This window comes from Schistocerca nitens, chromosome 9 (genome assembly GCF_023898315.1).
Source record: "Schistocerca nitens isolate TAMUIC-IGC-003100 chromosome 9, iqSchNite1.1, whole genome shotgun sequence".
NCBI lineage: Eukaryota > Metazoa > Arthropoda > Insecta > Orthoptera > Acrididae > Schistocerca > Schistocerca nitens.
The window spans coordinates 359,219,584-359,233,681 of NC_064622.1; the positions used below are offsets into that span (position 1 = coordinate 359,219,584).

At 39.7% G+C, this 14,098-nt stretch overlaps 1 protein-coding gene across 1 annotated transcript in view; it reads left to right on the plus strand.

The window, feature by feature from the left end:
* Positions 1 to 14,098, plus strand: part of LOC126203496 (DNA-directed RNA polymerase III subunit RPC2) — a 185,825-nt gene that overhangs the window by 154,538 nt on the left and 17,189 nt on the right. Inside the window, exons 18-19 of the mRNA XM_049937825.1 lie at positions 5,676 to 5,840; positions 11,203 to 11,333. Of these exons, the coding sequence (XP_049793782.1) occupies positions 5,676 to 5,840; positions 11,203 to 11,333 (296 nt within the window). The remainder of the gene's footprint in view (positions 1 to 5,675; positions 5,841 to 11,202; positions 11,334 to 14,098) is intronic.

The following is a 14,098-nucleotide window of genomic DNA, read 5'->3' on the forward strand; positions in this document are numbered from 1 at the left end:
TGCCGGTGGAATGATTCAAACCACTTCGCCTCCTGAATCCAGCGATTGCCAGCTCAGTGGCTCAACACGCAGAGCTACTCCAAATTGGTTGAGAATTAGGATAAAGTGGCTGTTGTACATTGTTTCAGAATTAAATAAAATAGAATGCATTGCAACAAGAGACTGAATTCTAACATTCCATGTTTTTCCTTTAAGGATACAGGGTACTTTTCTGGCTCAATATTATGTAAAAATCGACACCTATTTCTTTCAGGCACTGTTTAAAATGAATATGATTTACAGATTTTTTGTTGATATCAGGTAATGCAGCACATTTTCTAAACAAATTAGAAGTATTTTGAATATTTTTGAACCTGATTAGAGTTATTAAAAAAATTACAAAGAAATTGATGCAATTTTTTTTCCAAAATGGTTCCTCTAATTGAGGTTCCTTTTACTCCAATGTTATACATTTGAAGGAGACCAAATCTCTACCAGATATGCATCACATGATGGGTGATGTATTAGACCTATTTAATTCCACCAATTATGTATATTACAAATATAAAAAATATCACATCTTACATTTTAATTATAATTTTGTTCCTAATAAAAATGTTACTTTTTCTATAATTTAGTTGGTTCTGCAATAAAGCTTCGGTCTACTACATTGTTGTTGTTGTTTTGGTCTTCAGTCCTGAGACTGGTTTGATGCAGCTCTCCATGCTACTCTATACTGTGCAAGCTTCTTCATCTCCCAGTACTTACTGCAACCTACGTCCTTCTGAATCTGCTTAGTGTATTCATCTCTTGGTTTCCCTTTACAATTTTTACCCTAAACGCTGCCCTCCAATTCCACATTTGTGATCCCCTGATGCCTCAGAACATGTCCTATCAACCTTCCCTTCTTCTTGTCAAGCTGTGCCACAAACATCTCTTCTCCCCAATTCTGTTCAATACTTCCTCATTAGTTATGTGATCTACCCATTTAATCTTCAGCATTCTTCTTAGCACCACATTTCGAAACCTTTTATTCTCTTCTTGTCCAAACTATTTATTGTCCGTGTTTCACTTCCATACATGGCTACACTCCATACAAATACTTTCAGAAATGACTTCCTGACACTTAAATCTACACTCCTGGAAATGGAAACAAGAACACATTGACACCGGTGTGTCAGACCCACCATACTTGCTCCGGACACTGCGAGAGGGCTGTACAAGCAATGATCACACGCAAGGCACAGCGGACACACCAGGAACCGCGGTGTTGGCCGTCGAATGGCGCTAGCTGCGCAGCATTTGAGCACCGCCGCCGTCAGTGTCAGCCAGTTTGCCGTGGCATACGGAGCTCCATCGCAGTCTTTAACACTGGTAGCATGCCGCGACAGCGTGGACGTGAACCGTATGTGCAGTTGACGGACTTTGAGCGAGGGCGTATTGTGGGCATGCGGGAGGCCGGGTGGACGTACCGCCGAATTGCTCAACACGTGGGGCGTGAGGTCTCCACAGTACATCGATGTTGTCGCCAGTGGTCGGCGGAAGGTGCACGTGCCCGTCGACCTGGGACCGGACCGCAGCGACGCACGGATGCACGCCAAGACCGTAGGATCCTACGCAGTGACGTAGGGGACCGCACCGCCACTTCCCAGCAAACTAGGGACACTGTTGCTCCTGGGGTATCGGCGAGGACCATTCGCAACCGTCTCCATGAAGCTGGGCTACGGTCCCGCACACCGTTAGGCCGTCTTCCGCTCACGCCCCAACATCGTGCAGCCCGCCTCCAGTGGTGTCGCGACAGGCGTGAATGGAGGGACGAATGGAGACGTGTCGTCTTCAGCGATGACAGTCGCTTCTGCCTTGGTGCCAATGATGGTCGTATGCGTGTTTGGCGCCGTGCAGGTGAGCACCACAATCAGGACTGCATACGACCGAGGCACACAGGGCCAACACCCGGCATCATGGTGTGGGGAGCGATCTCCTACACTGGCCGTACACCACTGGTGATCGTCGAGGGGACACTGAATAGTGCACGGTACATCCAAACCGTCATCGAACCCATCGTTCTACCATTCCTAGACCGGCAAGGGAACTTGCTGTTCCAACAGGACAATGCACGTCCGCATGTATCCTGTGCCACCCAACGTGCTCTAGAAGGTGTAAGTCAACTACCCTGGCCAGCAAGATCTCCGGATCTGTCCCCAATTGAGCATGTTTGGGACTGGATGAAGCGTCGTCTCACGCGGACTGCACGTCCAGCACGAACGCTGGTCCAACTGAGGTGCCAGGTGGAAATGGCATGGCAAGCCGTTCCACAGGACTACATCCAGCATCTCTACGATCGTCTCCATGGGAGAATAGCAGCCTGCATTGCTGCGAAAGGTGGATATACACTGTACTAGTGCCGACATTGTGCATGCTCTGTTGCCTGTGTCTATGTGCCTGTGGTTCTGTCAGTGTGATCATGTGATGTATCTGACCCCAGGAATGTGTCAATAAAGTTTCCCCTTCCTGGGACAATGAATTCACGGTGTTCTTATTTCAATTTCCAGGAGTGTATAACCGATATTAACAAATTTCTCTTCTTCAGAAACGTTTTCCTTGCCATTGCCAGTCTACATTTTATATCCTCTCTACTTCGACCATCATCAGTTATTTTGCTCCCCAAATAGCAAAACTCCATTACTACTTTAAGTCTCTCATTTCATAAGTATGGACTATTGCAAGTTACAGAAAAAATTAGAGCAATGCTTTATAAACTTAAGGAAATATTTGAACCTGAATTCTGAAAAATACGACTTGTGGGAAATTGTGAATGTAGATATGAATCCAATTAAACTGTGCCTCAAAACATTCCTGAAGCATAGTCTTCATCCTGCAGCATTTCTTCACCCTTCCTCTTGGCACTCCTTTTGCACTTCTTGCTTCTTTGGCAACTTGAAGAGTGAATCTTTCAACTTCATGCAGCTGTTGTCTGTCACATGCAAGCAATTGATCTTCCATAATAGAGCCACATTTTATGCCTAAATTTGTCAGGACTTTCAACCTTCCTATCACTCCATCATTGAAACATATCACTGCATATCACTCCATCATTGAAACATGTCACTGCATCTAGTACACCAACTTTTAATGTATTAAGTCTCACAAAAACATTCTTGGATAATCTTTCCCATATGCAATAGTTGAAACATTCATTTGTATTCTGGGTGCCCCCATGAAGACATTTACTAAGCAAAACTGGGTCACTCAGGTCTCTAAAAATTGGTTTTATTTCATTCATAACAGGTTCAGGAAGAGAATGCTTATGATGGTATATTTGACCACTTCCTTTTGCTTTTTGGTAACCACACCAAGAATCTGCTCCTTTAGTGCAAATTCCATGAACAGGATGGTCATCTGTGGACAACTGTGAAAGTAGATGGCCCATACAGCTTTTCTCGTTGCTGTAACATCATTCAGAGGTGTAGTTCGTCTAATAGCCAGTCCATAATAACTCTGAAGAAGGTCTATTTCGGTTTCTATCAATCTGCCTCGGCCAGACAGAGATTGTCCATCAGATAGCAACTTTCCTTTCATTTCTCTTCGTACCTTCCTCAATCTAGCACCCATCCTCTTTTGCACATGTCCACAACACTCCAGTTTTGTTACCAAAGGTATCACCATAAACAGTGAACTCATTAATTTTACTGAAAGCTTTAGAGTCTCCATCACCTAAGTACTTATTGTAGAGCTCCATCACACTCTGTACTTCCACTGTACCATCATAATTCTTAGAGCACTGATCTTCAATATGCCCTTCAGTGTTACCATGGCAAGTGTGGCAGTACTTAGATAAGCACTCAACATCAACAACTTTTCCATTCTCCAGAGAAGTAGCACATACAACACCATTCAAGGAATGATGGCCTTGATGTTGTCATGTCCCATCAAGTGCAACAGCAATGCCCCGAGTTCCACTAATATTTACAGTTTCTTCTACTGCTAGTTTCATAGATGCCTTAGACAGAGCCATCAAGACACCTAAAGGTATCTACTGGGAGGAGGAGGAAGGTCCATCAAACCACAAAACGTTTGAGCAGACTTTTTTCCTTTTCCTGTTGCACGCATTGCATACACTAACTTCAGATTCACATCATATGAATTATGCACATCACCAGGAGATGTGCCATGTGGGAATTACTTCCCTAATGAACTGATACATAGGTTACTTTCAACAGTGTGGCTTGCTTTGTTTGTGAACTGGTTGGTTACCACAGAATTTCCTTTTATTGAATTTCTTGATGTGTGGCATAGTTCATATTGATTGCAAACTAAAGGACATGTACTTCCACAAATATATGTTGGGCAACAAACATTCAGTAACATGTGAATAGACTGCTTTAGAAAAACAAAAGTAACTACTAGCAAAAATAATCATTTACAGACACTAGAGACCTGCATTGTTATCAACATATAGGCTACACTGTATCATATGTATAATCACTGGAAACAGAAAGTTCACAGTTCTTTTCGAAATAATACTGGTTTCTGCAACAGAAATGAAGGGAGCTTGGCAGCATACATGACGGTAATTTTAAAATTTGATATATATAGGTCATTTTTCATTTGAAACCCCATAATGTATATATCAATGTAATCAGGAAAGACTGTAGAATTTAATAAAGCCATAAAAAATTTCGATTTTTCCACCATTTATAAATACCCTTTATCCTTAACTGTGTGTGTTTAGTCATTTGATAGTCCATGATTGCATGCATATTTTAAGATTTAATTGTGCATGGAATTGCTGGCTTCAGTTATCATAGTATTACAAAAGCATAAATAGTGTTTGGACGAAAGGGGGAGGGATGCAAGATGCAGTCGGCCTGGACAGAATCATGCAACCTACAGAAATATTTTTTAGAAACAATCGAAATATAGAATGCGTTGTCATCCCATACCCTTTCCATTCTCTTGAATATCCCACATCGGAATTCTTAAAGAAATGCAACCATTGCCATTTGGGCAATATTTTTGTTGATCAACACGATTTTTGGGTGACAGACAAATCCAAATATATGGATGCATAGATAGTTTAAATATATCATTGGCCTTTCTGGCTTTTGACACTGCACATCCTTTTCTTGTCTTATGATTGAAAATCCAAATATCTTTCGATTTTACTGTATGGCTGCCAATTCATTTAGGTGATTTTGGGGGAAGGGGTGCCTGGACCTCTTGCCTCCCCCCACCCCCTCCTCCTTTTTCCCATTTTGGTTATGTCCTTGACCACCTGCATCCCTTCATGCTTGTAGTCTTTTTTTATGGTACTTTATTGCTGTTCATCAATTCGAACAAACCCCAGAAATTATCACCATTAATAATAATAAATAAACCTACCACATGTACACAAACCTATTCTACAGGTCAAGCTGATACTTTACTTATGTATTACATAATAACAAAAATAAAATCTCGATGTAACACCAACTGTGTGCTAGGCAATCAGATTTTTACCTTGCCCTTGATATATAAATTCTAAGTTTCAGGGGTGTTGTTTTAATGGTTATCTAATGTAAACGCTGATTGGAACTACTTTGTGATTACTGTATCCAGTTCTTGTGCCACAGAGATCAACTATTTTATTTTTTTTTGTTGGCTATCCATAATTTGTTGTTAATTTAGCTATACATAATTTGTTATTAATTTTACAGGTCTCATAGTGGAGCAGGAAGACATGCCATTCAACGATCAGGGTATCTGTCCAGATATGATCATGAACCCTCATGGATTTCCTTCTCGAATGACAGTGGGGAAACTGATTGAACTTTTGGCTGGAAAAGCTGGCTTAATGCAAGGAAAATTTCATTATGGAACAGGTAATAACATTATACACATAGTAGTCATTAAATTGAAAGTTAGTTGAAGTAATGTGAAGTGTAGGTTAAACATTGAATTTTTAAAATGATAGGCTGCAATCAGTATTGCTATTTTCCAATTTAATACTGGATTTTCATTGTTTATATTGCTCTCCTCCTCAAAATTAAGTGTTAAATAATATCTTCGTTTCTGTGACCTGTAGTTTCATCATTGCAGCAAGGTTACTAATTATTGTAGGTTGCTGAGTATAATTTCCCAGTTTCTATGAGCTGTAGTTTTATAATAAATGAAAAGCACCAGTTTGCTTTTGTTCTACAGTATTACTTTTATTATGTTAACCGGTTTTCAGCGTACAAGGCCATCTTCAAACATCAATGTCAAGCCGAAAACCGGTTAACACAATAAAAGTAATACTTTAGAACAAAAGCCCAATATCTGCTGCATTGCTCATTAACGAGTTTACATATAGTAGGGTGGTGTTTTTTACCATGCAAGGACAAGAAGGTATCAGATAATTATATAATGGTACAACAGAGATTTAGGAACCAGGTATTAAATTGTAAGACATTTCCAGGGGCAGATGTGGACTCATGACCACAATCTATTGGTTATGAGCTGTAGATTAAAACTGAAGAAACTGCAAAAAGGTGGGAATTTAAGGAGATGGGACCTGGACAAACTGATTAAACCAGAGGTTGTACAGAGTTTCAGGGAGAGCATAAGGGAACAATTGTCACAAATGGGGGAAAGAAATACAGTAGAAGAAGAATGGGTAGCTCTGAGGGATGAAATAGTGAAGGCAGCAGAGGATGAAGTAGGTAAAAAGACGAGGGCTAGTAGAAATCCTTGGGTAACAGAAGAAATATTGAATTTAATTGATGAAAGGAGAAAATATAAAAATGAAGTAAATGAAGCAGGCAAAAAGGAATACAAGCGTCTCAAAAATGAGATCGACAGGAAGTGCAAAATGGCTAAGCAGGGATGGCTAGAGGACAAATGTAAGGATGTAGAGGCTTATCTCACTAGGGGTAAGAGAGATACCGCCTACAGGAAAATTAAAGAGACCTTTGGAGAAAAGAGATCCACTTGTATGAATATCAAGAGCTCAGATGGAAACCCAGTTCTAAGCAAAGAAGGGAAAGCAGAATGGTGGAAGGAGTATATAGAGGGTCTATACAAGGGCGACGTACTTGAGGACAATATTCTGGGAATGGAAGAGAATGTAGATGAAGACGAAATGGGAGATACAATACTGCGTGAAGAGTTTGACAGAGCACTGAAAGACCTGAGTCGAAACAAGGCCCCTGGAGTAGACAACATTCCATTAGAACTACTGACGGCCTTGGGAGAGCCAGTCCTGACAAAACTCGACCATCTGGTGAGCAAGATGTATGAGACAGGCGAAATACCCTCAGACTTCAAGAAGAATATAATAATTCCAATCCCAAAGAAATCAGGTGTTGACAGATGTGAAAATTACTGAACAATCAGTTTAATAAGCCACAGCTGCAAAATACTAACCCGAATTCTTTACAGACAAATGGAAAAACTAGTAGAAGCCAACCTTGGGGAAGATCAGTTTGGATTCCGTAGAAATATTGGAACACGTGAGGCAATAGCATTTGTAGACTTAGAGAAAGCTTTTGACAATGTTGACTGGAATACTCTCTTTCAAATTCTAAAGGTGGCAGGGGTAAAATAGAGGGAGCGAAAGGCTATTTACAATTTGTACAGAAAGCAGATGGCAGAGCTGCATCAAACCAGTCTCAGGACTGAAGACCACAACAACAACAACAACAGGAGTCGAGGGACATGAAAGGGAAGCAGCGGTTGGGAAGGGAGTGAGACAGGGTTGTAGCCTCTCCCCGATGTTATTCAATCTGTATATTGAGAAAGCAGTAAAGGAAACAAAAGAAAAATTCTTAGTAGGTATTAAAATCAATGAAGAAGAAATAAAAACTTTGAGGTTCGCCGATGACATTGTAATTCTGTCAGAGACAGCAAAGGACTTGGAAGTGCAGTTGAATGGAATGGACAGTGTCTTGAAAGTAGGATATAAGATGAACATCAACAAAAGCAAAACGAGGATAATGGAATGTAGTCGAATTAAGTCTGGTGATGCTGAGGGAATTAGATTAGGAAATGAGACACTTAAAGTAGTAAAGGAGTTTTGCTATTTGGGGAGCAAAATAACTGATAATGGTCAAAGTAGAGCGGATATAAAATGTAGACTGACAATGGCAAGAAAAGCATTTCTGAAGAAGAGAAATTTGTTAACATCGAGTATAGATTTAAATGTCAGGAAGTCGTTTCTGAAAGTATTTGTGTGGAGTGTAGCCATGTATGGAAGTGAAACATGGACGATAAATAGTTTAGACAAGAAGAGAATAGAAGCTTTCGAAATGTGGTGCTACAGAAGAATGCTGAAGATTAGATGGGTAGATCACATAACTAATGAGGAGGTATTGAATAGAATAGGGGAGAAGAAGAGTTTGTGGCACAACTTGACAAGATGAAAGGGACCGGTTGGTAGGACATGTTCTGAGGCATCAAGGGATCACAAATTTAGCATTGGAGGGCAGTGTGGAGGGTAAAAATCATAGAGGGAGACCAAGAGATGAATACACTAAGCAGATTCAGAAGGACGTAGGTTGCAGTAAGTACTGGGAGATGAAGAAGCTTGCACAGGATAGAGTAGCATGGAGAGCTGCATCAAACCAGTCTCAGGACTGAAGACAACAACAACAACAACAACAACAACAACAAGGACATTGTTGGTTTCAGCACACTGGAGGCAAAGTTATTGCATATGTCCTCAGATCATATAAAGTGTGCAAATATGTGGCTTTGAATTAGCACCAAATTTAAAATGTAATAGACTTACGTATGTGGGATTAGCAGCTGATTTTTGTTCCTACATCCCAGTCGAACTCCTTTTTTGGGATAAATTAAAACTGTACTACTACTACTACTACTACTACTACTACAAACATAAAAAGGGGAAAAAATTGACATATATATGCTGAAAATTTTAAGTTCTTACATACTGAAATTGGCGCTCGTGTTCCTGTGATAACAGGTATGGGTTTCATAATGCACAGTGTTATTTTCAACCAATGTAATTGGGACTGACACGTCTGTCTTCAGAGGTCAGGGATGTTGCTCACCTTGTGTAATGTATGCCTCAATTTTTTATCCATTGTCATTAAAATAATGCGTCGTCATGGTGAAAGTGCTCAGCTTGGAATGTTCAGTAACTTTGAACACAATGCAGTAATTTCAAGACCCCCTTTCCAAAAAAAGTTCGATTATTTCAAGTTACATGTTGACCTGACTACCGGTTCACATTCCTCCTTATCTGCTGCTTACTGATACTGTCCACTGAATGAAGGCTTGCACATAGTGAGACCTCTTGTGACTACTGATACTGTGATGTAGTTCCTGTTTATTTAAAATAAACCATGCAAAACTGCCTTACACAGACTGTATTACACAGGTCAGTGTTTCTGACAGATTTGTCACAAATATTGAAAAATCTAGCACACTGGACTCGCATTTGGGTGGAGTGGGCTTCCTGTTAATATGTGGTCATCCAAATGTAGGGTTCCTTAAATTGCTAAAGCATATGTCAAGATGGATCCTTTAAAAAATACATAGCTGCTTCCTTGTCCTTTCCTTCCCTTTTTTTGCCACAAAGTACTGTTCTTTGCTGTTACTGTGGTGTCACTGCCAGACACCACATTTGCTAGGTGGTAGCTTAAATCGGCCGCGGTCCATTAGTACATGTCGGACCCGCGTGTCGCCACTGTGTGATCGCAGACCGAGCGCCACCACACGGCAGGTCTCGAGAGACGTACGAGAACTCGCCCCAGTTGTACGACGACGTTGCTAGCGACTAAACGGACGAAGCCTTTCTCTCATTTGCCGAGAGACAGTTAGAATAGCCTTCAGCTAAGTTCATGTCTACGACCTAGCAAGGCGCCATTAGCCTTAGATAGCTTGTATCTAAAGAGTCGCACTTGTATCGCCACAATCTCCAGATGTCTCATCAAGAACGATGTATACAAAGGATGGATTAAAAGATAAGTACCAAAGGAGCTACGTACTTTTCTTTATAACATTCATTAAGTCTCCTGTTTCAGACCTCACTCCATCCTTCGTGAGTTAGCGCGTGCATCTTGGCCGCCTCTTTCAATTAGTGTGCGTAGTGTTGGCAAGTCTGCCGACACAACAGTTACCATCACAGTGATAAGTAATTTGCATTACTTGTTGTGACCAGTCTGCACAATTTTTACCTTTCAAAATGTGTTGTCCTTTGAAAGTTTCATATCTCACCTGGCAGGAACCACTGACCCAGCCGTGTGGGATTAGCCGAGCAGTCTAAGGCGCTGCAGTCATGGACTGTGCGGCCGGTCCCGGTGGAGGTTCGAGTCCTCCCTCGGTAATGGGTGTGTGTGTGTGTGTGTTTGTCCTTAGGATAATTTAGGTTAAGTAGTGGTAAGCTTAGGGACTGATGACCTTAGCAGTTAAGTCCCATAAGATTTCACACACATTTGAACATTTTTGAACCACTGACGCAGTTCTCTTTAGGTATTCCCCCTTTTGTTCTTGTCCTCTGTCTCTTGGTCTTCATATTCGAAGTGTCCATCATATCAAAACTAGACTATGAAGAGAAAGATACATTAATTTTACACCTTTCACTCTGTAATTTTATTTTGCTGTAGATCTTTCCAGTCCCATCCATATATTCGCAGTTTCCTTGTTCACATGTAGCTATTGTCTTCTCTTCATTCAAATTTATTTTTGTGTGCTCCATAACATGCAGGGGTGTGAAGTATGTAGGAGAAAGTTGAAAAATAGGCAAGAGGTAATCAGAATTGTAGCTGTAAAGACAGATAGTGAACTTTGGATTGATAGCTGTTGGTAATTCGAGTTTGCATCGAGGTCTGGCAAACAGTTTGCCACAGTGTTTCAAAAGAGTGTACATTCTACCATACAGTGAAGGCTTCATTCTAGCAAAACACATGCACTTCAGAACAGGAAAACTATATTCTCAGTGGCTTACTGTTGAATACTACAGCAGTGTGTCATTCTATTACTTTATACATTTGTACAAGAATACTAATTGCATTTTATTTTAAACTTCACAATTATCGTGGCTGTAACTAAGCTGGAGGAAATGCTTACAAATGCTGCCTTTTCTGAACCATGCATTATGTGCCATTTTTATATGAATTTACACGGTCCAAAATATCATTGTATATAGTTATTTGTGGCTTATGGTGACACTGTAGTATGTTATTTTCAAACTAAGCAGCCAATCTTGGTCTAGACTATTGACCTTTGGTTTTCGTTTTTCAGCATTTGGAGGTTCCAAAGTGTCAGATGTGTGCGAAGAACTCGCAAAATATGGTTTCAACTATCTTGGAAAAGACTTCTTCTATTCGGGTATTACTGGGGAACCTCTACAAGCATACATATATTCTGGACCGGTAAGTGCACAGCTCATAATGTATGTAAAATAATTAATACCAATTATAAAAGATTGAGAAACTACAGGGTGTCTCAAAAGTAATGATTAATTTTAATAGAACACATATGTAATATAGAAAACACATCTCTAAACAATAAGGGCACATATACAGCATTAAATTTCAACATGACTGTCATGCATGTGAACATGCAGAGACCAACTTTCTGCTGTAGCCAGGAACATGTTCTGTAGTTGATGACCACGTCGTGTGAGGTGCTGTGTTACGGATGACCTAGCAGTTTGGTCCCTTAGGAATTCACGTACATTTGAACATTCGTAGTTGATGGGGTGTGATGCTGTTAATTTACTCCACAAGCCAATCATGCAGCTGACACAGGGTACTGAATTTAACCCTGTACACAGTGGATTTGATATAACTCCACATATATGGTGAATCTCTACCTATCCACTGTTGAGGGAACATTGGGTTGAAGTACTCTCAATGAGAGAAAAGTGGGGAGAAGTCCTGTCCTGCTTTTACACAATGGAATTCAGAATTCCATCAGATTCCAATTACATTTCCAGAAAAAGCTCAAACACATCAAGGTAATTTATACCTGTTATTGTTTGCTCTCCAGAGAAAAATGTCCATATTGTCTTAGGTAATCCCCAGTCATACATTCAGTTCCGGGGTTTTCACATTCTTACATTGCAGGATTGTCATCGTCCCATATCTGGCAGTTGTGATGATTTACAAAACCACGTGTGAAATGTAGATTCAGTTGAGAAGAGCAGAGCATCTAACAGATTTTAATTTTCCACAGCCTCCAAAGGGCAGCACACATTTTCATTTGGGCTACATAATCTTCCTTCTCCAGGCAATGCATTACCCATGTGTGATATGCCATCTTCTTCAGCGTAAAATAAAGAGTCTCTAGACAGTGGATTGTAGAATGGTCAGCTCATGGTTCAGCCAGCAAATGGAAGCATGCAGGCTTGTTTCAATGGACTTTTTGATTCTCTGGACTGTCAGAATTTGATGACAGCCAGGCCATTCCTCATTAAGCGCACTTCCTCTTCATCTGAATTTGTTGACTCGTCTTTGTTGGTGGTCTTTTTCCACATATTCATTGTACCCAACTCACACACCTTCTTGGTTGTTTTACCACCAAGTTTCCAGGAAACCATGGCTCTTCTTTCATCAACAGAGAGCATCTTAAAGGTCTGTAAAAGAATTAATGTTTTTATGAAATGCATATTACTTTTGTGACACCCTATATTTTTGTAACAAGATTATTTTGACAGCATTCAAGCTGTAAATGTGGCCTGGACAGGATATTTAGCATACTCAGATTTACTTAATATACATGGTGTCTCAGAAGAAATGGTCGATATTCAGGAATATAACAGGAACTCTTATTTAAAGCAAAAATCTTCGTATGGACATATGCCCTGTTTTGAATGTTTTCAAAGATAGAACACATTTAATGTCACTTTTTCTTTAACAACTTGAAAACTACAGCATCTGGTGAAAATGTGTCACAGTACAATATTAAACTACATTAAATTTCCTACAAGAGAAGGTCCTATTAAACTTATTTCTCTAAGACTAATAGTTTGCACAAAGAGAGCAAGAGAATATTGAAAATCTGACATGATGTGCACGTGTTGTAGCTTATGTGGTTTTTGTAGACCAATTTGAAGTGGCCTCCTGACTTGTGGTACATCAGGTGTCCTGTTTCAAATTGTTAACCTAGACTTCCTCTGCACTACTGTGGTATTTTGTGAACAATGACAATTGAATAATACAGAAAATAACAATGTACATTACATGGTTTTTTTTTTTTTTTTTAATCTTGGATGCCATTCAAAATAGGGCATATGTCCATATGATGTTTCTTTTGCTTCAAATAAGTGTGTCTGTCATTTTCCTGAATGCCAACCATTTCTTCTGGGACAATCAGTAGAAATGTAAATCCCCCCCCGCATTTATTTATTATAAGTATGGCACCACAGCCTATCGTCTCACTGTGTGAGAGTTGAAGACATTATGATAAATAACAAACCAACTCAAACAAAGTCTTAGTGTTTGTGATGTGCCATTGTGTTCTTCCAGTTGTTGTCCAGCATGATATATGTATGTTTAAATTTAGACTTCACTTCATGCTAATTACCTCAATGTATTGCTAATGCAAATATCACAGCTTTCTGAGTCTGATGCTCAGTTCTATTAGACCGTTATGTAGTGAGTATGACTTGATACTTTTGCTTGAGAGTATTACTGGAAATGTAGGACATCACTGTCTACAGATTCCATAACTGTGTTATATTTGTGTGTTTTAAAAGTTTTGTTACTGTCAAATGTGAGATCAATGAACCATGCTCTGTAGCTAGATTTACTAATAAAGGTTAGTTTATGATGTCAGATCCATGTTGTGCCCACTCAGGCATCATAACAGACTACAGTACAGCAGTGACATTTGTACAAAAGTGATTGACTTTACATACTAGATGCCCCTATTGCAGCTGTATTTCAAATATAATAAAAGCACAGTAGCAGACCATCACAAAATGACATTTAAAAGTTCCTACAATGTTTAAAAAAATGCAAATGTAAAATATTTTCTTCCCAGGGGATAAAGGTCTGAAATGTACAATATGTATACAAAAAATATTATTTATTGAAGGAAATAACAATTAAAAGCAAACATAATACCTAGCAAGATACAACTCATATCATGTAACTCATGTTGTGACCCAGAAAAGATACAAAACTTTCTACAG